The following is a 27,582-nucleotide window of genomic DNA, read 5'->3' on the forward strand; positions in this document are numbered from 1 at the left end:
AAAAGCAACGTTGCAGCAGTCATTGATAATTAATTAGGTTATACAGTAGTTAGTCCAAAGTTGGGCGCGCATGAACATGGTTAGGTTGTTTACGGGATGTCTCGCTTGGCTAAGATGTGCTGTGGTAAGCATTGACGTGTTGCTAGCATTTCCATTGAGAAAAGGTAATCTATAAATTAACATATCCATTGCTGTCTAAGATAGCCAGAGGTACAAATAGTGGACATCCAGATGCAACATTCATCTCATTTCTTGGTCTTTGAAATGACGACGACGTGGGATCAGGTCTGAACGTGTCAGACACGTGATTGCCACCTTGTTGATCGATGAGTATGAGAGTGACTTTCTGTCTAAACGGCCAACGAAGAAGAGAATCGTATTCTCCTCTCATAATCACAAAGAAAAGAGACAAATGAGTACCACGTCCCATCCCGTCTCCATTTAGATAGAGACAAGCACACATCTTGTGTCCATTGGGTGACGTGTAGAATGGTTGTGAGTAGATGGATGGTGTCTTGCCACTCACAGCATCTCGTCTTCGTTGTCTGATGTCAGTAATCTTCCACAGCAGCACACCGTTCGTGTTCTTACAATCAATCATGTCAAGCCTCAGACCGTGTTCTGCTAGTTTCATATCATGACTCGCCAGCACTCGATCTTGAGCCGTAAACTGCTGATGCAGACCCACATTCGTTCCACCGTTGAGTCTGTATTGAGATAATTCGCTTTCCAGTTGCTTCATCCTGGCATCCTGCATAGAAATGGTTTCTTCAAATTTAATGCATTTCTCTGTCATCAGTCTCATGTGTTGATCCAATAAATCAACTTTCGTCTTGAACTGTTTCTGAATGTTATCGACTGACTCGTAACACGCTGCAATTGTCTTCTGCTGCATAAAAGTTTGACGAGACTCCAACTCTCTCAACTGATCTTCTAGTGCCAACAGTTTCTGCTCACTGTCGCTGCTCATTGAGTCATGTACTGCAGGCTTCTCGAGACTCTGAATTTGGTCTTTGATCTTGTCGTCTGTTTTGCAGTCGAAATCTTTCACTTCAAGTTGCAGTTGTTTGATGCAATCACCAAGGCAAGCCAAATGAAGTGGCAGTGAAGCTTCAGCATGTGCATCCAGCTCATGTTGTTGTCCCTAAATTATAGGCCAGGCACGTCAGTACAAAATAACGGATATTAAAATATTGTGTGTTGAATATTATTTTGAAATTGCATCCAACAATGTTGCATGTCACTACTTTCTTTGGACAAATTTCCATGTGACTTGCCAGCTATTATAAAATAATATACATAATTAGATTGAATAGAAACATACTGTCCACACAAAAACAGACAGGCAAGCAGAAAAACAAACATACGGACATATAGACAGACAGGCAAACAGACAGACAGATGTGCAGACATGCAAACAAACATATGGATGCAAACAGACAAGTAAACAGACAGGCAGACAAACAAACAAACATACAGCCAGCCAGCCAGACAGACAGACAGACAGATAAACAGACAGACAGACAAACAAACATACAGACAGCCAGACAGCCAGTCAGACAGACAGACACATAGACAGGCAGACAGACAAAAAAACATACAGATAGCCAAACAGACTGATAGATGAAACAAGCGCACGTGCGTGCGCGCGCGCGCACACACACACACACACACACACACACACACACACACAACTCGATGTATTCATCATTCAACATAAAATTTCAATATCCATCAACATTTTCTCGATTCATTGTTTTTCCATCTTCACATTCATTTGGACAGATTACAGGTGCTTTCAAACATGATGATATATGATCAGTCAGTTCCTTAGCTGTCATTGTCTCATTGCAGTATGGACAGTTGACAAAACAAAAGTCACAAAAAGTCAACATGTTGCTGTAATTCAGATTTGGTCACTTCAGTTGAACAACCAGGATTGGAACACACACACACACACACACACACACACACACACACACACACACACACACACACACACACACACACACACACACACACACACACACACACACAAACAAACAAGGACAAACCAAGTTGGAATTGACACAAACTGATGTGTCAATATCGTCATGCCATATAATACTTTATTCATAATTTCATGCAAAGTCGAGGAAGATTTGATGTCATCTAGACACACCCAGAGCCACACAACCTAGCAAACACTTTCTCATATATCTCAATGACTGCTACAAAAGCAGCTAAATACTCAATATCCATGAAAACCTAGTTCTAGCTTCAAGCACTATATAACTGGCTAACAACTTGACGACATTGAGCGACAAAATGTAGAATTAACATTACGTCATGCACGTGAGCTAGTGGAAAGTAGGTATGTATGCACCTTGAACAAACACTAGCACAATACAAAGGTCGATCACCCTTTTAGACAAGCTTGGAACAAGCCTACTAGTAAGCAGAGTACAAACGTAACCTAGTGGCAAAGTCAGTGTCCGAGTCATCCGGGCCTAAACGTCTCCATTGACATCGATACAAACAAATTCTTTCAGTGCTGATGTACCGTACAACATTCTACTTTACTGTAACTAACAAATTTAGTAACTTCTTTCACTCACCTAAATAGAGACTTAAAGCACGGCTGATGGAAGCGATCTCCGCAAGACGCTTGGACTGGCTTGTCGAGCACTGTGCGACATAGCGCACAATGTTACGTCTGCGACGCTGTAACCGTCAAGCCTAGACATGAACAAGTGACGTACTGTTGCACATGACCATGGTAACGAACATTTATACAAACGACAAACGTCTCTAGTAAGCAATACGTCATAGTGACTCAGCAGGGTCACTATGACAGTATGACGAACCCACAAAAGTGCAGGGTAACTCTCGAACATGCGGACTTGAGTCGATCTCGAGTGACGGAGTTTTTTGCGTCGTAGCTGTACGTAACATATGTTCAAGTGTCCCGTCAGTAAATTCATCAAATGCTGTTCTTACGTTGCGCATGCAAGCTGGGGGCAAAAGGTAATGCAACTTTCAAGAAAAGTAGACGTGTTGTGTAATTACATAGAGTGCTTTAAATAACTATTAGTGCTCACAATAGATCAGCAAGTGAAGATTCTTCCACAGTGCATGGATACATCGTCCCCTAGATAGATGATTTACAAATTGCTACGTCTAGATCAACTTAATTAATTAACTTACGATTATTTACTCATTCTTTTCACGTATACAGTACGACCACCTATACAAACTGGCTAGTGCACTAGCTGTACTTACACAAACTGGCTAGTGCTAGAGTTGAAGCTCTCTGGGACATCTCTTGCATACGTCAACTAACATGCAGCTAGCTCGTTCCGTGATCTTGAACAGATGTAGACATACCAACTTAGTACTGCTACTTGACATTAGAACACATAACTAGCTAGTGTAGACTTCAGTCCAGTCGTGCTGCTTAGATAGAGCTACATGCTAAAACTTACGTCACGCAGCACCTCTCGTCATGCTGCATGAGGTAACTTCTGCAAGCTTGCGCAACTTCTGCGTGCATGCGTTAAATGTGCACGAGCTCAACGCAATTTACCTCTGTGTGCGATGTGAGATTTGGCAGAGATGGCGCGACGCGTACGACACACTTATCATGCACTGTCTAGAAAGCTATAGATATAGACTAGCTAGTCGTTTGTTTTATAGTAGGAGTGTTTCTGTGGCTTCTATTTGTTTTGTTTTGCCAGACTAAACTTTCAACATGTGACTACAATACTTTGTACATCTTGCAACTATTGTGCAATCAAACACGTGATATCATGCCATTTTCTTGTTGACTGTGTAATATAATTTGTAATGTATACCCTACCACAATCACATGAAATGCATGCATGTGCTTGTTCCGTTTGTAACTAATTACTCTTCTACTATGCCATGTGACTTTGCCGTGATTAATTTCACAGCTGCAATACATGTGGCTATTTCACAACAACAACAATGATGTTAGTTAATTACGTAAATAAAATTTAGTCTGAATAACACTTTGTTTGCAATAAACTTCTCACAATAATTGTAGATCGAGTCTTGATCTCTAAACCATCTTCAACGTTGCCTCTACACTGCAAGAAGTGATGATGTAAGGAACATGCAGGCAAGTTTTCAATTAATCAAACGTTGTTAAAATTGCATTGCCTTTTTGCAGCACCCTAATTAATTACATCAGTTTACTATGAAGATTTTAGACAAATCATCAAACAAACAGCACGTGATTCAAGTAATTTCTTCATTCCAATATCATATTTCTGTTTTACTCAACATGGCGTCTGCAGCTGGTGCGCCTGGTGGCTAGGAAGTGGAGTTTGTAAAGCCACTGAAAAAATCTCGAGTGTCCCATCTGCTTGATTGCTTTCAGAAATCCTCTACAGACTCCATGCGGTCACCTCATGTGCAAAAGCTGCGTGGACAAAAGCACAAAGTAATTAAAACTTAATTTTAGTTGGAATAACTAGAAGACCATGAAGTAATATGTTGTGACTATTGGTTAAAAGGTATGGAAAGTTTAAATGTCCACTGAATAACAAGGTGAAGAAGAGAAGTGAGGTGGGTGTGGTACAATAGTGTTTACATCACATATTATGTTATAAGGGTTATATGTTGTAAATAATCACTTCAGGCTTTTTGGGATAAAATTCATGAACTTAAAGTTCTTGGTCTTAAAGTAAAGTGCAAGAACCATGGAGATGGATGTACATGGATTGGGGAGTTGCGTGATCTGCAGGTTAGTCAATTAAATAATAATATAAATTTGAAAAGTTGGTAACCCAAAAATTTTAATCAGAAACACGCAGATGATGGATGTGATTTTTCTCAAGTTTTTTGTAAACTTCTGTCTGTTGGATGTTCTCACAAGGTATGTTGAGAGATGACAAACTTACAGATTGATAAACAGACAATTAGCAAACAAACATACAAAGTGATGAACAAGTGGGTTACATGTGTACACAAAGGCAACAGACAAAATTAAATGATGGGAGGAGTACACAATCATGCATGCATGAGTATTTATTACGTGCAGGAGCCCATTCGTTCTAGTAGCAAAAAACATATCTAGCTAGGTAACTATATGTATACTGCATGGTATGTTTGAGACTAAACTCTAGGTTGGTGTTGACTGATACTTCAGACAAAAGACGCTGAAACACATTGTATAAACAGATATGGTGCACATTACCTTACTAGTATAGTAGTAGCACGTTGACATCATTAAGTGATATTGTTGAGCATATGGGGCCTGGGCCATATGCTAGATCATGAAATTAATGTACAGCTGACATAGCTGAAAGTGACAGCTGTAGAGAGTGGTGATTTGACAGTTACTGTACATGTATATTGTTTCGTTATATAACTATATAGTAGCAAAACAATATTAGTAAACATGTACAGTAACTGTCAAATCACTTACTATATGCACCCAGCTATAGAGCGCAGCTATAGATTCAATCTTGGCTACTGCGCTTTCATGCATTTATTTGAGACACAATTAACTGAATGATGTTACTTGCAGATGAAGAAGAGAGATGTTGGTGATCATGAAGACAAGTGCGGCAAAGAGCATATTCGTTTGCTCCTAAAGAAAGTTGATGATCTCAATGCCCGGCTTCAATGTCAACCTTCTGAATCCTGCAAGTTCATGTGGAGAATAGAAAACTGGAGCAAAACCCTTGAAAATGCCAAAATGGAAACACCAGATTTGTTTAGCAGTGCCTTCTACACAGGTTATTTGGGATACAAATTATGCATGTGTGTCGACCCGGATCAGGGAGAAGGTCATGTGAGTGTGTATCTAATCGTCATGAAAGGTGACTTAATTTGATCATCAATGAATGAATGAATGATATATTTCTGTCGCAGTGGCCGTTTTTGTATTCCTATATACTATCTGTCGTTGACCAGCAACCTGATGGAAACGATATGAGCTGGCTGATGGATTCAACAAAGCTCAATGGACAGGAGCTCAAGTGGTTTAGGAGAAAAACTGATTAAAACTTGTCAGGATGGGGGACTGGTAATCTTATTAGTCACTTGGATTTGACAAAGCAAGCTTACATCAGAGATGACTCTCTCTCCTTGTAGGTGCAGAAAATCTGATCAGAAATTCTGATCAGAAAATGAGACTTCAATATTATTGATATTCTATCATCAGCTCACTGCAAGTGTGTAGTTCTTAATTGTTATACCACAAACTTGAGTTGTGCATAGTTTTTATGTGCTAAACTAGTCTCGTAATTGCTAGACATGCTTTTTCATGGATACAGTATATGTTATTAGACATTATTGTGTGCAGATTGTTTCCTAGTTGTAATGTGGAGAGATGCTGCTGAGATACTAACTACTACGTATCCTGACTGCGTTCAGTTTGTGCAATATGTTCTGCTTGATTGTCATGTTTTGAAAAGTATATTCATTGCCACATACTCTCGTGACTGTTCTTCAGCTTGTTCAGCTTCTACAGCACAGCTGAGGAACACCTAGCTGCATGGCAGGTACACTAAGCTAATGCAGTATCGTAGACAGACATAGAGCCTGGATGATTGGAGATGTTGGAAGTCCCAGTTGCTACCTATATGTCTGGATGTATTTTCTCCTGTTAGTTTAGACAGTGTGTGTGTGTGTGTGTGTGTGTGTGTGTGTGTGTGTGTGTGTGTGTGTGTGTGTGTGTGTGTGTGTGTGTGTGTGTGTGTGTGTGTGTGTGAAAACTGACTGATTGATAAGATGTAACATTGAGTCTAACCTTCACTTGTTCATATTCAAGGCACACTTGATCAAACTGAAATCAAGAACGATCAGAGCTCCAAGTCAACCTTAAGCTGCTCCCAATCACCAGCCATTGGTCTTGACTATCAGTCATCCATAAATCGAGCACAAACAGCAATAGCATCTGCAATGTCAGCACCTCGGCCCATACCTGAAGAGGACAAACACAGTTGCGGTTCAGACAACAATATATTCACAGCCGAGAAACAAGCGACATTCAGTCCTGTTGACAGTTTGAGTGACAACAATGTAGCTACTGTCATTTCGATGCCAAATGGTATGGATTAGTTAATATTAATTACTTAGAATAAAGTGACATTGATTTCATCCAACTTGTTTTGTTAACTTGATACAACAGAGTTTAGTGATTATGATTGCAATGAATGGCTGAATTTTGTTCCACGAATTAGATCAAGTTCATTTAAATGAAGATGCTTTATCGAAGCATTTGCATCAGTTTCATGCAAGCTAGTATATAGACTTCAGTACTTGTATACTGTGCTCCAACTTGTACTGAGGGTGGAATATATGTACGAGAAATTGGGGCCAATTAATACCTGTCTGCGCATGTGAGTCTCCATATGTCAAGCTGGACGTGATTGACATGTCGGTAGGTGTGTCTGTATGTGGAACTCTTTCCACAGACTCACTTGCTTGTTATCTCAATAAATGAGCTCCATTGTCTCACAGCATATGCAGACACTCTAAACGGGTGGCATGCATATACTGTCATTGCTTAATTTGCTCCAAGATATTACACGTGTAACCACAGCCCTTTGAAAAACAGCACAATTTCCAAGTTAGAAGTGTGATTATCGAGTAGCAGATTCCTTACATTTCATAAATAGTATAGACTCCATATATAATAACCTCTACAAAATATGCTGTTTGTGGTGCAAACATGCAGGTAGGTCCACAGGCATATATAAAAAATATATACTTCATATATATATATACTCACTAGATCTACAGTGAGCTCCTAGCTAGCATTTTACTTCCTAAACCGGCTTACATAGCCTAAATTTACAACAGTTGGAAGGCTGACAAATTAACATATCCGGTATATACAATTATTAACTAATTAGGCTTCTATTGTTTACTAGTTTGTATATGCCTGCAGCTGCCTAACTGTTCTGCTGGTAGATTAGAGGTGTGAATGTGCATGTCTGCGTGCGTGAGTATTCCTTAATTAATTAACCTATATTTATAAAACCGTCACCACTGTCCACTTGCTGTAGACTTTATGATCATATACTCTACTAGACTAGCTGCAGCACCTTGAAAATTTGACTTCATGCAAACAATTAATTTTTAATAAGCTGGAGCCTTCACAACTAGGCATCTACGATCGAGAGCTACGGCTCTAGTCATGCAAGTGCATGTATCTATAGGTAGCACAACTGCCTAGTAGGCATACTATTTTTACTAATATCATTCATCCAAAACACGTACTTCCAAACTTCGTCCCGCATCTTTTTCCAACATCTCTTTTAATTTCCTGCATTCTCTTTCTACAATCCATTACTATACAGTCTCTACGGCTCTGACACAGACAACAGCCGTAAAGCCTCGGCCTCCCAGACCCGTGTAGCGCCAATGAACGCGATCGAGCTGCTGTTGGAAATGGATGATCCTGTTGAGTTTCTGGATTCTTTGCCAAAGGATCTCGAGTGTCCTATATGTTTGCTTCATCTTAAAGAACCACTTCTTACGTCATGCGGCCATCGATGTTGCAAATCTTGTGTTGACAAGATAACAAGGTCGGACAATGAGGATCCTATAGCTAGAGTATAAATTGTATACATGCAGTGTAGAGCAAATAGTCTAGCTACTCCATGATAAATACTGTTTGGGCTTTCCTGCAGAAACAAGAAATTCACCTGTCCTCTTGACAACAAGTTATGTTCAAGAGATAAAGAGGCAACTTTTTCAATTTCATTAATTAAATGTTGCCCTATGTCTGTTATATTAGACGTGTTTTGCAGACATTTCCTGACCGGGACTTTGAACGCAAAGTAGCATGTCTCAAAGTGAAATGTAGTCGATTTAGAGAAGGATGTGAATGGTTTGGACAACTCAACCAACTCAAGGTTAACTTAACTTAATTAGCTAGCATTCAAACAATATTATCTGAACGTAGTTGATTTACATAGATCATATTAAGGTTGATGAAAAGGTAACTATAGAGATATATAAATGGTTATAATGTTTGCTGATTTACTTGTAGACTCACATGTCAAGTGGAAGTTGTGAATTTGAGTTAGTGCAATGTCCATATGCTGAAGTAGGCTGCACTTACAAGGTCGATCGATGTTTGACTGTCCGTCTAGCTGTTTGATTAGTTGTTTGTATGCCTATATCTGGTTTGTCTGTTTGTTAAATAGTAGACCTATACATACAGCTGTATCTATCTATCTATATGTCTATCTATATGTATCTAGCTATGGCATGTATTGTATATCGAGTCTAACTGCAAATGATGTAATTAATTAATTAATTGATGATTTATACTGCACTTAAATAATAATTAATTGTGTGTGTCAAGTTGAAGAGAAAGGAATTACAGAACACAAACGAGCACACACCAGTGAACACATGGATCTTCTTCTTCAGAAAGTGTCTGATTTGACGATAGAGAACGAGCATCTTAAACGTCAATTGCATGCCACTACAGGACAAGTTTGCACTTTTTTCTGGAGAATCAAGAATTGGCCAGATGTCCTACAAGATGCAAAGAATCATAAATGTGAAATCATCTACAGTGAAAGTTTCTACACAGGATATCCAGGATACAAACCATGTCTTATTTTTTAGACAAACAACACCAAAGGAGGAAGTCATGAGTTTTATGTTGGCGTTTCATTGTAAGTGATGAAGGGAGAATATGATGATCTATTAGAATGGCCATTTCCACTAAAGTACAAACTGTTCATAGTCGATCAACAGCCAAACTTAACTGCTGCCGACATAACAGATATGGTAGACCCAATTTTAAATGGCTTCATCTTGATGTTGAAGGAATACTGAACAAGCCACTGCTGAAAATAATAAAAAAGTATTGGTTTTCCACAGTTTACCACACATCATTCCCTTCAGACCAGAAAGTATATTTGCACCAAAGACAAATCCCTCCTCATCAAAATTGAAGTGTACAACTAAAATTTTTAGCCAATCTTATTAGCATGCTTACTAGCACGACTTTTAATTCAAGGAGTTGCATTTTGTTATCTACAGTTATTAGATATCATGCAGGTTCATATATCAATTATCTAATTATATTGATGTCTTAACAATTGAATAAGTATTAATTAAATTTCCATAACTAATAATAGTAGTTGGTCACGTCCCAAAACACCTACACACGCTTTCTATATTATTTATGTGCCTTTGCACGTGACTAATTCTCTAGATTATAATTAGAGTGTAGATGTCATCAATTCTGTGGACATATTATCTATCACGCACACATTGATTAAAAATAGTTTTAATGCTTTAGCGTTAGAGATGACACTCTATTTATAAAGATAGCAGTTGATCTTACAAATATTATACGACCAGATGTCAGCTGAAATCGTGGACAAAACTGTATGACAAATTATGACAAGCACGACTGTTTGTGTTGCTGGATAGCTCCAGTTAACTATAGCTGTTTTACTTTTACAATATAGTTTGAAAACTTTCATTTTGTTTTGGAAAAAGAGCAGACTTGCATGATTTTTACATACTGTTGGACCCAGTGTTTTTTAGTTGACAAAGACGCTTATTATTGTTTTTAATTTGGACAAGTATACTGAGTATTTAATTAAATTATATGGAATTCCATTTCAATGTTCAGATTTAAAATTTGCTCGTATATGTGCTATTAAAATTGGCGGCGAAAGCAATGTTGCAGCAGTTATTGATAATTAATTAATTAAGTTATACAGTAAAAGTTTTTAGTCCAAAGTTGCGCGCGCATGAACGTAGTTGCGTCGTTTCCCGGATGTCGCTCTTTGCATGGCTAAGATGTGTGGTGAGCATTGACGTGTTGCTAAAATTTCGATTGAGAAAAGGTTAGCTACTAACACTAAAGTATTAAAACTATTTTTTATTTAGATCAATGTATGCATGATAGATATATTTAGCTAAATGTCCACAGAATTGGTAACGACCTATACTGTATACTATAAACTATTTGGAACAGTAGAATACTAGTTGATCACGTGCAAAGGCAAATACATGTATATAGAAAGCGTGTGTGTAGGTATTGTGTTTTGGCACGTGACCAACTTCTTCCAAATATTTTATTAGTTAGGGAAATGGAATCCCTGACCTATTCAGTTGATAAGACCTCAATATATCAATATAATTAGAACTAATCAACAGATAATTGATAGTTTTATTATTATATGAACTTGCATGATATCTAATTATAACTGTAGATAACAAAATGCAACTCCTTGAATTAAAAGTTAATTGTGGTAGTAAGCATGCTAATAAAATTAGCTAAAAATTTTACTTATACACTTCAACTTTGATGAGAAGGGATTTGTCTTCAATGCAAATATACGTTCTGGTCTGAAGGGAACGATGTGTGGCAAAATCTAGAAAACCAAAACCCATTTTTGTTGTATTCAGCAGTTGGCTTTTTTAGTACTTCCTCAACATCAAGATGAAGCCATTTAATTGGGTGTACTATTTTGTTATGTTGGCAGCAGTTACGTTTGGCTGTTGATCGACTATGAACAGTTCGTACTTTAGTGGAAATGGCCATTCTAATAGATCATCATATTCTCCCTTCATCACTTGCAATAAAACGCCGACATAAAACTCATGACTTCCTTCTTTGGTGTTGTTTGGCTTAAACATAAGACGTAGTTTGTATCCTGGATATCCTGTGTAGAAACTTTCACTGTAGATGGTTTCACATTTATGATTCTTTGCATCTTGTAGGACATCTGGCCAGTTCTTGATTCTCCAGAAAAAGTGCAAACTTGTCCTGTAGTGGCATGCAATTGACGTTTAAGATCCTTATTTGCTATCCTCAAATCAGACACTTTCTGAAGAAGAAGATCCATGTGTTCACTGGTGTGTGCTCGTTTGTGTTCTCGTAATTCCTTTTTCTTCAACTTGACACACACGATTAATTATTATTTACGTGCAATAGAAATAGATCATCAATTAACTAATTACATTACATTATTTTGCAGTTAGACTCGATGTACAATATAAGTTATAGCTATAGATATGTAGGTCCGCTATTTAATTAACAAACAGACAAACCAATTAACAGACAACAGATATAGGCATACAAACAGTTTAATCAAACAGCTAGACAGACATGCAGTTAAACATATTAACCTTGTGAGTGCAGCCTGCTTCAGCATGTGGACATTGCACTAACTCAAATTCACAACTTCCACTTGACATGTGAGTCTACAAGTAAATCAGCAAACATTTTAGCCATTTATATCTCTATAGTTACCTTTTCATCAACCTTTATATGATCTATGTAAATCAAATACCTTCAGATAATATTGTTGAATGCTAGCTAATTAAGTTAAGTTAACCTTGAGTTGGTTGAGTTGTCCAAACCATTCACATTCTTGTCTAAATTGACCACATTTCACTTTGAGACATGTTACTTTGCGTTCAAAGTCCCGGTCAGGAAATGTCTGCAAAACATGTCTAATATAACAGACATAGGGCAACATTTAATTAATGAAATTGAAAAAGTTGCCTCTTTATCTCTTGAACATAACTTGTTGTCAAGAGGACAGGTGAATTTCTTGTTTCTGCAGGAAAGCCCAAACAGTATTTATCATGGAGTAGCTAGACTATTTGCTCTACACTGTGTGTATACAATTTATACTCTAGGATCCTTAATTATTGTCTGACCTGGTTATCTTGTCAACACAAGATTTGCAATATCGATGGCCACATGACGTAAGAAGTGGTTCTTTAAAATGAAGCAAACATATAGGGCACTCGAGATCTTTTGGCAAAGAATCCAGAAACTCAACAGGATCATCCATTTCCAACAGCAGCTCGATCGCGTTAATTGGCGCTACAGTTTTTCTCATAAACCACTTGAGCTCCTGTCTATTGAGCTTTGTTGAATCTATCAGCACGCTCACATTGTTTCCATCAGGCTGCTGGTCAACGACAGTTAGTCTATAGGAATACGGAAACGGCCACTGTAACTGATGATCAAAGTCGCCTTTCATGATGATTAGATACACACCGACGTGACCTTTTCCCTGATAATCCGGGTTGACACACATGCATAATTTGTATCCTGGATAACCCGTGTAGAAGGCACTGCTAAACAAATCTGTTGCTTCCATTTTGGCATTTTCAAGGGTTTTGCTCCAGCTTTCTATTCTCCACATGAACTTGCAGGATTCAGAAGGTTGACGTTGAAGCTGGGCATTGAGATCATCAACTTTCTTTAGGAGCAAACGAATATGCTCTTTGCTGCACTTGTCTTCATGATCACCAACATCTCTCTTCTTCATCTGCAAGTAACATCATTCGGTTAATTGTGTCTCAAATAAATGGATGCAGAGTGCAGTAGCCAAGATTGAATCCATCTGTGCACTAGCTGGGTGCGTATAGTAAGTGATTTGACAGTTACTGGACATGTTTACTAATATCTTTTGCTACTGTATAGTTAGATAGCAAAACAATATACATGTACAGTAACTGTCAAATCACCACTCTCTACAGCTGTCACTTTCAGCTAAGTCAGGTGTACATCAATTTCATGATCTACCATATGGTCCAGGCTGCATAAGCTCAACGGTATCACCTATATAGCTAATGATGAAGACAGAACAAAGGAAGGAAGATAATAATAAGGAAGACCAAAAACTAGCTGAAAACCATCGATCAGCCTAGTGAACATGACGCTTACAAGGCACAACGAAATCAGCAAACAAACTTGATCATCAGCTGGCAGCGCAGGAAGTATTTGTCGTCAGTTCTTCCGCCAGCAGAAGAGAACTTCATGACGCAGGCTATCGCTACACTATGCCTACGAAAATTCCGCTAGTGAAGCTAAAAAACGAGATTCTGAGGGCGTCACGGTCTTGATTGGCCCGCTAGCTCACCAGATCTTGCACCAATAGAAAACCTCTGGGCGGTCATCAAGCGGCGTGTTGAGCTTCGTACGCCTCAAAACGTTCATGAACTTGAAGACGCAATCCGGGCGGAGTGGCAATTGCTCACGCTTTGTGATCTGTTGCCGTACATCGAACGCATGTGTAGCCGAATGCGCCTTTGTGTAGCTAGCGGGGGAAATGCTATCAAAAAATTAAAGGACACACGCTACTGATGCGCACTTGTGTGTTTCCAAAAGTCTAATAAGGCTCCAGCTTATTGAAAATCAAAGTCAACAGCAAGGTTTCTTTGTTTCAAGGTGCTGCAGAGTAACAGATGAAGTAGGTACTGTAGTCTACAGCATGTAGTAAGAGTCATAAGTTAAGATCGAATATACTCACGCACTCAGACATCACACCTACTTGTAGTGGTCTACATGAGAACTTGCAGGCACCACGTCAGTAAACAATAGAAGCTTAGAATGTTGTAAATTTTAGGCTTTAGGTTTAGGAAGTAAAATGCAAGTAATTAAATCATTCGAAGGCTAGAGGTTCACCGTAAATCGAATCAAAGAATGCTGTGGGCCTAGCTGCATGTTTGCACCACAAACAGCATATTTTGTAGAGGTTAAAATAATAATGGGTGCTCATTGCATTCCCACCTGTGCGAGCGAGCACGTACTATACAGCTGCAGAGTAAAATTTTAAAACAACGTCTAGAATACGTTGTTCAATACACGAGCGTATGTAGTAAAAGATCAGGAAAAGAGAGCTGCTGCTAGATACCGTAGTAACTTGCAGACGCATTGATTCGAGCAGCATTTACATAGTCAAAGCGGCAAAAAGCAAAACACGACTGTTGCATCTCTAGGTGTGTCTATTACTTCACACATCGATCGCAATGAAATCTCATTCTAGATAACCGCGATCAACACAACTCGATACTCACTCACGTATACAGCTCACAACTGTCGAAAGCTGCCTCAAAACTGATCACTCTCTAGATTATTAATGTGTGAAGTACCATGAGTCTAACTTGATCAATATTTTACTCAGCTAGATCTAGACGTCCTCTATGGAGCGACAGTCGGCAAGAGAAATATTTCAATGCAATTTCAGTCACAAAACATCGGCCGCGGCTAGCGAGATGGCATCGGCCAGGTGCACGGGTAGATTAGCTACATACTGTGAATACACTCGATGGACAGCAAATCAGTTTTGTTCGAAACAGCTTCGTACAATTGATAAACTCTTTACTGTCGTAAGTGACTTGTTTTCTTCAAATTTCTTTGAACTGTGTACTTTGCGCGCTTTCTTCAGTCAATAGTGTCTAGCGATGACGTCACATGAAGTGTCACAGTTAGTTACGTAAATCAATAGTCGAGATAACGGAGAAGCGCCTAACCAACGGTGTAGACGTGTAAACTACTGTTCCTTCAATTCGCTCGTGAAGTGGCTAGTTAGGAGTGGTACGCAACGCACAGTAAAACGCGCATGCCTAGCAGTAAGTGAGCAATGTTTTCATGGCGATGTTAGCAGTTGTTAACTTTCATTACATCAGCTATTTATTATTAACAGCTAAGAGCAGCATTAACTGTCACAAAACAGCTAGTACAAGACGCTATATAAGTTAAAACGCTGCTTACGCCTAATTCAATCTTGTTGCCATAGCAATAATTACAGAGTGACGTCACATAACGTGAAGTGTCAATTTTGGCACCCATCGAGGAAAACAAACAATTATTCAAAATGATCGATTTGTAACAGCTGTCCCCTGGGTGTAGGGGTGGTGGAACGCAGTCACATAAGTGAGCATAGTTTCCATAGAAACATCTCTAGTGATGACGTCACACGACGTAAACTATTGTATGTTTACTTTCTTCAAAACTAGCAAAAAACGATTCGAGTTTGTCAATTCCTAAACGATTCTCCCGGGGGTAGGGGTGGTGGCGCACGGACGGACACACGGACGCACGGACGCACGGACGCACGGACGGACGGACACTCAGAGTACCCCCTTTGACGCATTAGAGAAAACTCGCTCGCTTCGATCGCTCGCAAATTAACTACATACTACGCGCATACGTGTAGCTGCAGACAATTGCGTGCCAGAGCGAAGTCTTGCTGACGTTCGAACGTTCGTAGTAAACTAAAAGAGGCCTTCGGAGCAAGGTGCCAACTAAAGTTTAATTAATTAATTAATTAACTAATCGTAGTTTGGACATGGCCATGCATGCGTGAGCTATCTACATCCGGGTTTTGTGAAAATGCGCGGGATTTGTAATAGTAGCATATGAGTCAATTTAAGAATCGATTACTAACGACGTGGGACGGCCAAAACGCGTAGCAATTGGCTGTCGCACATCAGCTGCGAAGAGAATACGAAACAACAGAGCTGAAGAAACAGCCGCTAGCCGTGAGTTGAGACTAGCCATGAACAATGACAGAACAGCCAGAGCGAGAGAGTTGGAAACATCAGAGCAGCGGCAAGAGAGACAATCTGCCAACAGAGAAATAACCTCAAGAGCACGATAAGAAGACACACCAGAGTAGCGGCAAGAGAGACTATCTGCCAACAGAGAAATAACCGCAAGAGCACGACAAGAAGAGACACCAGAGCAGCGACAAGCAAGAATGTCTGCTGACAGAGAAGGCACTGCACGAGCACGACAAGAAGAGACACCAGATCAGCGACATGCAAGACTCAGAGGTAAGAAGAAATCAAAACCAACAGTTGAACGATGGACGAGGAGAGCTTTTAACTACGACCAATCGATTGACTACAGCGGACATGCTGATGTACAGATTGGGGCAATGTCCAAAGAGTGTCAGTATTGCCATGCCCTAAAATGGGTTGGCGAAGCATCGGGAATGTGTTGCTCAAATGAGAAAGTCAATCTGCCTATTATCACAAACATCCCCGAGCCGCTCAAATCTTTGCTTCTCTTAGAGAATCACGATTCAAAGCAATTTGTTAATAACATCAGAAAATACAACTCCGCATTCCAGATGACAAGCTTTGGATGTACAGAAAGAGTCTGTCTACCAGGATTTATGCCCACCTTTAAAGTGCAGGGCCAGGTCTACCACAGAATTGGTGCCATGCAACTTTAGTCAGGAGAAACCCAGAGTTTCTGCAGATCTATTTTATGGGTGATAAACAAGAACAAGCCGAGACACGATGCAGAGCTGTGCCTGGTGTGAAGATTGACATCATTTTGTCTCTTCAGGAGATGCTCCACAACGTAAACAACTATGTGGCGAGCTTCAAGACTGCCCTAGAGAAGATGGACCTACCAGAGCACCGCATAGTTATTCGACCAGACAAAGCTCCAACCATGGAACATCCAAGACGATTTAACGCTCCACTGACAGATGAAGTTGCTGTTCTCATCGTTGGCCAACAATTCAACAAGCGTGACATTGTTCTGAAAAAGCGCAACGACCAGCTTCAACGAGTCGCCGAAACCCACAGATCCTACGATGCGCTTCAGTACCCGCTACTCTTCTGTGGCGGCGAAGATGGATATATTTTCGAACTGCGTGAAGTTGACCCAAGAACAGATTTGCCTACCAACAAGAAAGTATTCGCTATGGACTTCTACGCCTACAGAATCATGGTGAGGACCAACAATTTTAACCAACTACTTAGAACCAAAAACCTCTTCCATCAGTTTTTAGTCGATATGTACGATAAGACTGAGGAAGAACGTCTCCGCTACGTACGCCACAATCAGAGCAAATTGCGAGTCGACAGCTACATCCACCTAAAAGATGCTCTGGCCCAGGATAGCGAAGCTACCGACCTTGGACGAGCAGTCATTCTTTCATCTTCTTTCACTGGCGGTCCCAGGTACATGTATGAGAAGACTCAAAATGCAATGACGTATGTCAGAAAGTACGGCCGTCCTGATCTTTTTATAACTTCCCCATTCGCATATCTTGGTGTGGCTTGAAGAGAAACTCCACCCTGCTGATGTCGACCCTATTATTAGTGCAGAGATACCCAACCCCGAAGAAAACTCAGTGCTCTACAACATCATCAAGAAGCACATGATCCATGGGCCATGCGGTGCACTAAACCGAAAGTCGCCATGCATGAAAGACGGCAAGTGTACGAAACGATATCCAAGAGAGCTTCTCCGGGAGACCCATACAGGGCACGACGGGTACCCACTTTACCGCAGAAGAAAGGCGGGAGATGGTGGATTTACAGCAAAAGTGACAATCTTAGGTTGCAACGAAGTGGCAATTGACAACAAGTGGGTGGTCCCTTATTGCCCTATTCTGTCCAAGATCTTCAATGCGCACATTAATGTTGAGTACTGCAATACAGTGAAATCGATCAAGTACATATGTAAATACGTCAACAAAGGTAGCGATCAGGCAGTATTCGGGCTTGAACGGCAAGAAATGAGGAGGGATGAGGTTTCAAGGTACGAGATTGGAAGATACATCTGCAGCAGTGAAGTAACATGGCGTATTCTCGACTTCCCGATTCATCACAGGCATCCACCAGTGGAGCATTTGTACGTGCACCTGGAGAATGGACAACGTGTGTATTTTACCGAAGACAACGTAAGAGACAGGATAGCAGAGCCACCTAGAACTACTTTGACAGCATTCTTCGACCTTTGCCGAGAAGACGACTTTGCCAAAACTCTATTGTACTGCGATGTGCCACGATACTACAGATGGGACAGATCCAGTAAGAAATGGAAACGACGCATCCAGGGCATCCACGTGGAAGGACATCCAGGAATCAAGTCATGCGACACTCTTGGTAGAGTGTACACTATCCACCCAAGCGCATTTGAATGCTATTGCTTGCGCCTTCTCCTTCACATAGTCAGAGGGCCGACATCGTATAAAGATCTTAGAATGGTCAATCAATTCAAGTGTGCAACTTTCAGAAGAGCTTGCTCGATAAGGGGTTTGTTGGAGGATGAAGGTCACTGGAGCGCAACTCTAGAAGAAGCTGCTGTCGGTCACTCTCCCCGCATACTGAGAAATCTGTTTGGCACTATGATCGTCACCTGTGGGCTGGGAAACCCAAAAAGCCTGTGGGATAAACACAAAGAGAGCTTAGCGGAAGACATACTACTTGAGGTAAGAATTTGTTACCTACAAACTTACAGGTTACAGCAACTGCAACTCTACCTTCTCCATTTTTAGGTGCGCTATCACATTCTTAGCCAAGGACCTTGCTTCAACCAAGCACTCATACTGTTGAAGACATAGTTATTAGATTAGGAGGCCACGAGCTTAGAACGTATGGTCTGCCGACACCTCAGAGAGACCAGCAGGTATGCAATTGCAGAGACTTGATCAGAGAGACCAACTATGACCAAGACGAGTTTACAACGTACGTATCAAGCAACGAACCATTACTGGTGCCAGACCAAGCTGCGGCTTATCACGTCATCCTAGACAACATGCAGCGTGGATCTGGTGGTATTATCTTTCTAGATGCACCTGGTGGCACAGGTAAGACGTTCCTCCTCAACCTTTTACTTGCTAAGGTGAGGCAACAAAAGAAGATTGCTATTGCTGTTGCTTCATCAGGAATTGCCGCAACTTTGCTTACCGGAGGCAGGACTGCCCACTCAGCTTTCAAACTTCCGTTAAACTTGTCACATACGGAGACGCCAACCTGTAACATCGCTAAGGTACAGGAATGGCCACAATACTAAAGCAATGTCAGCTGATTGTGTGGGATGAGTGCACAATGGCAAACAAGCTGGGGCTGGAGGCTCTTGATCGCACGCTAAGAGATATCAGAGAAACACAACAAACAGCTTTTGGCGGTGTAACCGGTTTACTTGCTGGTGATTTCCGGCAAACTCTGCCAGTCATACAGAGGAGAACCCCGGCAGATGAACTTTCAGCTTGCCTTAAATCTTCTTTTCTATGGCAGCAAGTCCAAACTCTCACCCTGTCTACTAACATGAGAGTGTATCTTGAAGGGGACGCAACAACGGGAGAGTTTTCATCGATGCTGCTATCAATTGGAAACGGCGAACTGACTGCTGATGAGAGCGGCCTGGTAACCATACCACCCGGATGTGGAGAATTAGTTAACGGTGTAGAGGCACTTAGCGGAAAAGTCTTCCCCAACTTGGCTGTAAACTACAAGAACCACAAGTGGTCGTGCGAGCGTGCCATCCTTGCACCAAGAAATGGCATGGCCAGCAAAATCAATGAAAAACTTCTTATGCAATTGCCTGGAAAAAAACAGCTGCTAAAAGTCTATTGACACAGTTGTGGACATGTCGGATTCTGTGCAGTATCCAACCGAGTTCCTAAATTCCTTAGACCTTCCTGGCATGCCACCGCATAATCTTAAATTGAAAGTGGGGTGCCCGGTTATGCTTCTCCAAAATCTGGATGCTCCCGATCTTTGCAATGGAACACGACTCATCATTAAACAGATTTTGCCGCACGTTCTTGAAGCCACCATACTGACAGGACAAGCTCAAGGAAAAGACATCTTCATACCAAGAATACAACTCATACCATCGGACTTTTCCTTTCAATTTAAACGACTGCAGTTTCCACTAAACGTTTGCTTGCAATGTCCATCAATAAATCACAAGGTCAATCATTGAAAGTTGTTGGATTAGACTTGCAAACACCTTGCTTTTCGCACGGGCAACTATACGTTGGGTGTTCAAGAGTTGGCAGACCTAGCAGCCTCTTTATCAACGCACCGGAGCGAAAAACAAAAAATGTAGTATATCATAGGGCGTTGCAGTGAATGTCGACATGAAGAACAACTGACAGTCTCTTAGTCTATGCACTTGAAGAAAAAACGAAAACAATGCGTATGCAAAAGCACTACAGTGAAATGATAGTATTCCACCAAATCTTTAAAAACCGGCTTTTTTAAAAGCCACTAAACACGCTCAGAGAGAGTCAGATACCTAGGCTACTGACGTGCATGTGTTGCCATTGTGCTACTCTCTTCATACTGCTAGGACTTAGTCCCAGTAAAATGTGCAGCAAATATAGGGAAGGAACACCCACACATCTATAGCCTCGTCCCCAGACTCACGTGAGCCTGGCAGTGTCCGGTTCCCGTATGACACTTTCAGCCTCCCGTGAGTCTGGACTCACCGCGCCTACTTTCACACACTTACTTCACTAAGTGTCACTCACGTCATAGTCTTAATTGGCACCCCGCGTAACTAAATAGTACCTACATCACAAACTCAATTAGCTTACATCTATCTAATGTGTGACCCAGCAGATTGTGTATCACGCCCAAGCTTCCAAACAGCGCATGGTGACTCTCCACGGTGAGTGATTCACCTCGTTCACGCTATCCAAATCTCAAGACGACTTCAGCATGTGGAAAGGTGAGTTGATTCCTAGCTAAGTTATTGTCCTACTCGCGTGGACTGGCGAGCCTGCCAAGTCTAGTTACAGCGATCCAGACTCCACGTGTAGTTCACTCGTTGTTTGTGCGGACAAAGATTTCTTTTCCCCCTAATTGAAAACACGGAGAGCGGACTGCAATTCCACGTAATGTGTCTCTTGTTGCCATTGCGCGCCCTACTGGCCATTAGAGTCTGTGCACTAGCAAGGGCCGTGCAGATAGCGGATGTGCTACGAAACAACGAGTGAACAACACGCGAAGTCCGGATCGCTGTAACTAGATTTGGCAGGCTCGTCAGTCTACACGAGTAGGACAATAACGTAGGAATACACTCACCTTTCCACATGTTGAAGTCGCCTTGAGATTTGGATAGCGTAAACTTGGTGAATCACTCACGGTGTCACCGTGGAGAGTCACCATGCCTTGTTTGGAAGCTTGGGCGTGATACACAATCTGCTGGGTCACACATTAGATAGATGTAAGCTAATTGAGTTTGTGACGTAGATACTATTTAGTCACGTGGGGTGCCAAGACTATGACGTGGGGTGACACTTAGTGAAGTAAGTGTGTGAAAGTAGGCGCGGTGAGTCCAGACTCACCGGAGGCTGAAAGTGTCATACGGGAACCGGACACTGCCAGGCTCACGTGAGTCTGGGGACGCGGCTATATAGTTGTAACTTTCGCCTACTAATGTAGCCCGTGCAACGAACGGGTTCAGAATCCGGGACCTCGCAATAAAGATTGCACGTGACGTGTCCACAGACCTATCTTTACACTACAGTATCTTGCCCGTACGAAGGACGGGCCATGTATCTAGTATATATTATAAATCACACTGCGCAGACTTCATTGTACTGCAACAAGCAAACGCGCGTGTGTGCGTGTGTGCGTGTGCGTGTGCGTGTGCGTGTGTGTGTGTGTGTGTGTGTGTGTGTGTGTGTGTGTGTGTGTGTGTGTGCGCGCGCGCGCGCCTGTACCTGCAGAGGAATGAGAAGGGGACCTTGTGGCCACTGGAGGGGGTACTGTGGTCACAAGAGTCCTGGACGACTGACCTACAAACAAACTCCAATATTTTTCACAACCAATCAACTACCCATGCCATTGGCATTACCACCACCAGTGTGCAGCATCGAAGACACACCAACAGATACCAAAGTACGATCAGTTGTAAGCATTCCAATACGACTGACGGACAACAGCAAACTTGTCACCACATCTGTTGCATTCCTTTGCCGTGAAGTAGCCATTACACTGTCCCTAGACACAAAAACGTTGCTCATCGTAAAACCTGGAAACACCATAGAAACACTCGTTGCATTGAACGGTCTTGATCTGATGATAAACACAGAAATACTCAAACTTTTCAATGTTTTAGAGAGCATTAACTGTGCTGCTGTTTCTCGTTTTCTTGATGACATCACAGCTGGTGATGTTGCTAATTGTGAAGCAACTGAAAATTGATGTCGGCTGTCGACGGTTTTACGATCGGACTGAAACTGTTTGCAACCATTTCTGTTGCATTGATGGTAGGCGGACGTGTAAGACTCGTTGGTAAACTCATCAGTGGACTAACTGTTGACATGTTGATATTATTCAACAATGACATACTGGATGTTGATGCTTGTGTGATGCTCAAATTGGATGGAGAGTCTACAGTCGACGAGACGTGTTCGAATCCAGCAGACGCACTTGCTGTTATCACAACTGATTTTGTGGCTTGCAATTGATCTCCAAGTGACAAACTTGTCACACGTGGAGACGTCTGGAATCCACCAAGAAATGTAGAAGACACAATGAGAATCATAATTTCTTGACTCGTCTCCACTTCATGTGTAAACATCGACGAGTCGATGGCAAATATATCAACCAATGAGTGTGATGTGACGACTGAAGTTTGAAGTGGCAGAACTGGTGGGCTTTGACGCTCCATTTGTTTAGTCTGAGTAAATCCTGATGCAGTAAATGAATTAGGATGAGAAGGCATAGCAAAGAAAGACGTCGTTATGACGTCAGAAATCACACTCGATGTAAACATCACATCAATCAATTGCGTTGTTGCTGTTTCCAGGATTGAAGTTGAAAGTGTTGATGTTTGTATTGCAATTTTTGTCGTTTCAGAGAGACTCAATAGGATAGAAAATGGTGTGGGCGTGGCTGTTATCATTCGTTTTTTACTAGACGTCGTTTGTAGTTCTGCAACTGTTGCATTATCAAGCTCTACTGTTGATGTTTGATTGTTGGATGCAATTTCGAAGTAATATTCAACACACAATATTTTAATATCCGTTATTCTATACTTACATGCCTGACCTACAATTTAGGGACAACAACATGAGCTGGATGCACATGCTGAAGCTTCACTGCCACTTCATTTGTCTTGCCTTGGTGATTGCATCAAACAACTGCAACTTGAAGTGAAAGATTTCGACTGAAAAACAGACGACAAGATCAAAGACCAAATTCAGAGTCTCAAGAAGCCTGCAGTACATGACTCAATGAGCAGCGACAGTGAGCAGAGACTGTCGGCATTAGAAGATCAGTTGAGAGAGTTGGAATCTCGTCAAACTGTTATGCAGCAGAAGACAATCGCAGCGTGTTACGAGTCAGTCGATAACATTCGGAAACAGTTCAAGACGAAAGTTGATTTATTGGATCAACACATGAGACTGATGACAGAGAAATGCATTAAATTTGAAGAAACTATTTCTATGCAGGATGCCAGGATGAAGCAACTGCAAAGCGAATTATCTCAATGCAGACTCAACGGTGGAACGAATGTGGGTCTGCATCAGCAGTTTACGGCTCATGCAAGATCGAGTGCTGGCGAGTCATGATATGAAACTAGCAGAACACGATCTGAGGCTTGACATGATTGATTGTAAGAACACGAACGGTGTGCTGCTGTGGAAGATTACTGACATGAGACGACGAAGACGAGATGCTGTGAGTGGCAAGACACCATCCATCTACACACAACCATTCTACACGTCACCCAATGGATACAAGATGTGTGCTCGTCTCTATCTGAATGGAGACGGGATGGGACGTGGTACTCGTTTGTCTCTTTTCTTTGTGATTATGAGAGGAGAATACGATTCTCTTCTTCCTTGGCCATTTAGACAGAAAGTCACTCTCATACTCATCGATCAACAAGGTGGCAGTCACGTGTCTGACACGTTCAGACCTGATCCCACGTCTTTGTCTTTTCAAAGACCAAGAAATGAGATGAATGTTGCATCTGGATGTCCACTATTTGTACATCTGGCTATCTTAGACAGCAATGGATATGCTAGAGAGGACACTCTATTTACAAAGATAGCAATTGATATCACAAATATTATACGACCAGATGCCAGCTGAAATCATGGACTACATGACAAGGCACAACTGTTTGTGTTGCTCTAGAGCTTTAATTTACTGTTTCTTGGTTACAACAATATCTAAGATTTTTACGTGTTAGTACGTATTTGCTTGAAATAGTGTTATGGTTATTATGTATTGTTTTTGGACTGAGTATATTGAGTATTTAAATTTGTTCTATTATTTAGTAAAATTAGCGACAAAAGCGACGTTGTACTACTGCAGCTATTTACAATCAATTTACTTTATTGTTGTTGTTCGAAAGTTGCGCGCGCATGAACGTAACTGTGTCGTTTCCCGGATAACGATAAGTTGTGCTGTACAGTGTAGTGATCGACGTGTTGTTGAAATTTTGATTGAGACAAAGTTAGCTGTTAGAATACTAAGTATGTATAGCTACACGTGCCTTCTGTATTTCCTGCCTGCACGTGACCAACGTAATGTTTTCGATATGTTAATTTGATTTGTTAGAGAGAAACAAATCACTAAAGCAAGTCTATTCAGTTCAATCATAAGACATCAATATAATAATTAATGAAACAAAACGACAGATAATAGTTTGATTATGATATGAACACGCATAATATCTAGTACTCTAACTGCATGTTGCTAACTATTAAAATGCAGTGGCTTAATTGAACTATAGACGTTGTGCTATAGTAAGCATGTTAATTGGCTGTAACTAACTTCTATACACTTCAGCTTTGATGAGAAGGGATTTGTCTTCAGTGCGAATATACTTTCTGGTCTGAAGGGAATGATGTGTGGTAAACTGTGGACAACCAAAACCCTTCTCGTTAGTTTCAGCAGTTGGCTTTTTTAGTGCTAATTCAACAGTTGTGGTGTTGGCATGCCATACAGATGCGTCAACAATATGTGTTATGTTGGCAGCTGTTGAATTTGGTTGTTGATCAACTATGGACAGGTTGAACTTCAGTGGAAATGGCCATTCTAATAGATCATCATATTCTCCCTTCATCACTTGCAAGTAAACGCCAACATAAAACTCATGACTTCCTCCGGTGTTGTTTGGCTTAAACACTAGACGTAGTTTGTATCCTGGATATCCTGTGTAGAAACTTTCACTGTAGATCATTTCACATTTATGATTCTTTGCATCTTGTAGAACATTTGGCCAGTTCTTGATTCTCCAGAAAAAAGTGCAAACTTGTCCTGTAGTGGCACGCAATTGACGTTTAAGATCCTCGTTCTCTATCTTCAAATCAGACACTTTCTGAAGAAGAAGATCCATGTGTTCACTGGTATTTGCTCGTTTGTGTTCTTGTAATTCCTTGCTCTTCAACTTGACACACACAATTAATTATTACTTAGGTGCAATAGAAATATATCATTAATTAATTAATTAATTTTGCATTTATATAATATAACTCGTATATAATATAATCTATAGTTAGATATCATGTGCACTGTACTAATTAACAATCAGACAAACTAATTAACAGACAACAGATACATATGTACAGATACAGGTATACAGAAAATTTAATCAAAATGCTGGAGAGACAAACAGACAGTCAACATGCATCAACCTTGTGAGTGCAGCCTGCTTCAGCATATGGACATTGCACTGACTCAAACTCACAACCTCCACTTGACATGTGAGTCTACAAGTAAATCAGCAAACAGTTTAACCATTTCATATAATCTAGTTCTATATCTCTTTCATGATCTAAGTAAATACTACGTTAAGTTAATGTTTGAATGTTAGCTAATTAAGTTAATTAAGATATTAAACCTTGAGTTGGTTGAGTTGTCCAGACCATTCACATCCTTCTCTAAATCGACCACATTTCACTTTGAGACATGATACTTTGCGTTCAAAGTCCCGGTCAGGAAATGTCTGCAAAACACATCTAATATAACAGACATAGGGCAACATTTAACAAATTTAAAACAAGAAGTTTTGCCTCTTTATCCCTTGAACATAACTTGTTGTCAAGAGGACAAGTGAAATTCTTATTTCTGCTGGAAAGCCCAAACAGCAATTATCATGGAGTAGAGTAATTTGCTCTACACTGCATGTATACAATTTAACGATCCTCATTGTCTGACCTGGTTATCTTGTCAACACAAGATTTGCAATATCGATGGCCGCATGACGTAAGAAGTGGTTCTTTAAGATGAAGCAAACAAATAGGACACTCGAGATCCTTTGGCAAAGGATCTAGAAACTCAACAGGATCATCCATTTCCAACGTTTCTGTAACCTACTGTAGCACGTTGTCCACCATTAAATGTCCAGTATGTGGAGGAGTTTCATTTCTATTAATATTTACACTGTAGTGTTGGATTGTAGAAAGAAAAGCAGGAAATTAAGAGGTGTTGCATGGACAAAACAGGACAACATTTGGAAGTACAAAGTCATTTATACATACAGTTGTTGTGTAGATGCATGTTTTGGATGAGTAATATGTACTATAGGCCCTTACCAGTTGTGTTGTCTACATGCATGCCTATAGTATAGGTATGTAGTTGTAGCTGTACATATCCATGTATGCCTAGTTGTGAACAAGCTATCTATAGGCTCCAGCTTATTAAAAATCGAAAGCAACAGCAAGCTGGGTTTCTTTGTACGTGCATGAAGTCAAATTTTCAAGGTGCTGCAGATTGAGTGGAAGATGAAGTACGTACTGTATAGTCTACATCATGTGGTGAAGGTCATTAGTTATAAGAATACTCATGCACTCGGACATTCACCCCTAGTGGCTTAATTACATGAGAACACACAGGCAGGTACCGTATTTCCTGGATATTTTGCATGATTTAATTGTCGGTCTTCTAAATGTTGTAAATTTTAAGCTTTAAGTTTAGGAAGTAAACTGCAAGTAATTAAATCATTTGAAGGCTAGGAGTTCACCACAGATCTAAAAGTATGCTGTGGGCCTATAGCTGCATGTTTGCACCACAAACAGCATATTTTGTCTACTAGAGGTTATTATATATAGAGTCCATTATTAATGC

The 27,582-nt window shown here is 40.7% G+C and overlaps 7 protein-coding genes and 1 long non-coding RNA gene across 11 annotated transcripts; 5 read left to right on the plus strand and 3 right to left on the minus strand.

Annotated features, from left to right (window-relative positions):
• Positions 1-83: 83 nt before the first annotated feature.
• LOC134194463 (TNF receptor-associated factor 3-like) lies at positions 84-1,781 on the minus strand. Its single transcript, XM_062663387.1, has 2 exons — positions 1,691-1,781; positions 84-1,280 (listed from the first exon to the last, which is right to left on the minus strand). Exon 2 carries the CDS (start codon positions 968-970, stop codon positions 170-172), a length of 801 nt encoding a protein of 266 aa, XP_062519371.1. The 5' UTR covers positions 971-1,280; positions 1,691-1,781; the 3' UTR covers positions 84-169.
• Positions 1,782-4,347: 2,566 nt separating this feature from the next.
• On the plus strand, positions 4,348-6,889 carry LOC134195020 (TNF receptor-associated factor 4-like). 4 transcript variants are annotated; one of them, XR_009972283.1, is made up of 7 exons: positions 4,348-4,444; positions 4,518-4,569; positions 4,643-4,747; positions 4,808-4,879; positions 5,534-5,828; positions 5,881-6,182; positions 6,782-6,889. XR_009972283.1 is itself a non-coding variant. In XM_062664017.1 (6 exons), the coding sequence occupies exons 1-6, from the start codon at positions 4,413-4,415 to the stop codon at positions 5,916-5,918; spliced, it is 594 nt and encodes a 197-aa protein (XP_062520001.1). In that variant the 5' UTR covers positions 4,348-4,412; the 3' UTR covers positions 5,919-6,630. The 4 variants fall into 4 exon arrangements, 1 of the variants encoding a protein (XP_062520001.1); XR_009972282.1 differs by having other exon boundaries at positions 5,881-6,512; positions 6,782-6,871; XR_009972281.1 differs by lacking the exon at positions 6,782-6,889 and having other exon boundaries at positions 5,881-6,034; positions 6,103-6,630.
• A 1,519-nt stretch (positions 6,890-8,408) lies between these two features.
• LOC134194449 (uncharacterized) lies at positions 8,409-9,160 on the plus strand. The gene is made up of 3 exons (XR_009972211.1): positions 8,409-8,543; positions 8,649-8,873; positions 9,011-9,160. It is a non-coding gene; the product is annotated as an uncharacterized LOC134194449 (long non-coding RNA).
• An 8,800-nt stretch (positions 9,161-17,960) lies between these two features.
• On the plus strand, positions 17,961-19,555 carry LOC134194679 (uncharacterized). Its single transcript, XM_062663620.1, has 2 exons — positions 17,961-18,971; positions 19,058-19,555. The coding sequence occupies exons 1-2, from the start codon at positions 17,961-17,963 to the stop codon at positions 19,553-19,555; spliced, it is 1,509 nt and encodes a 502-aa protein (XP_062519604.1).
• A 576-nt stretch (positions 19,556-20,131) lies between these two features.
• On the plus strand, positions 20,132-20,470 carry LOC134194680 (uncharacterized). Its single transcript, XM_062663621.1, has one exon. It carries the CDS (start codon positions 20,132-20,134, stop codon positions 20,468-20,470), a length of 339 nt encoding a protein of 112 aa, XP_062519605.1.
• Positions 20,471-22,675: 2,205 nt separating this feature from the next.
• LOC134194681 (mucin-2-like) lies at positions 22,676-23,419 on the minus strand. Its single transcript, XM_062663622.1, has one exon. It carries the CDS (start codon positions 23,402-23,404, stop codon positions 22,676-22,678), a length of 729 nt encoding a protein of 242 aa, XP_062519606.1. The 5' UTR covers positions 23,405-23,419.
• A 316-nt stretch (positions 23,420-23,735) lies between these two features.
• On the plus strand, positions 23,736-24,600 carry LOC134194682 (TNF receptor-associated factor 3-like). Its single transcript, XM_062663624.1, has 2 exons — positions 23,736-24,006; positions 24,053-24,600. The coding sequence occupies exons 1-2, from the start codon at positions 23,736-23,738 to the stop codon at positions 24,598-24,600; spliced, it is 819 nt and encodes a 272-aa protein (XP_062519608.1).
• Positions 24,601-25,044: 444 nt separating this feature from the next.
• On the minus strand, positions 25,045-26,591 carry LOC134194960 (TNF receptor-associated factor 4-like). The gene is made up of 4 exons (XM_062663948.1): positions 26,529-26,591; positions 26,357-26,461; positions 26,151-26,225; positions 25,045-25,903 (listed from the first exon to the last, which is right to left on the minus strand). Exons 3-4 carry the CDS (start codon positions 26,217-26,219, stop codon positions 25,283-25,285), a joined length of 690 nt encoding a protein of 229 aa, XP_062519932.1. The 5' UTR covers positions 26,220-26,225; positions 26,357-26,461; positions 26,529-26,591; the 3' UTR covers positions 25,045-25,282.
• Positions 26,592-27,582: the final 991 nt, after the last annotated feature.

The sequence above is a fragment of the Corticium candelabrum genome, chromosome 19 (genome assembly GCF_963422355.1).
Source record: "Corticium candelabrum chromosome 19, ooCorCand1.1, whole genome shotgun sequence".
Taxonomy (NCBI): Eukaryota; Metazoa; Porifera; class Homoscleromorpha; order Homosclerophorida; family Plakinidae; genus Corticium; species Corticium candelabrum.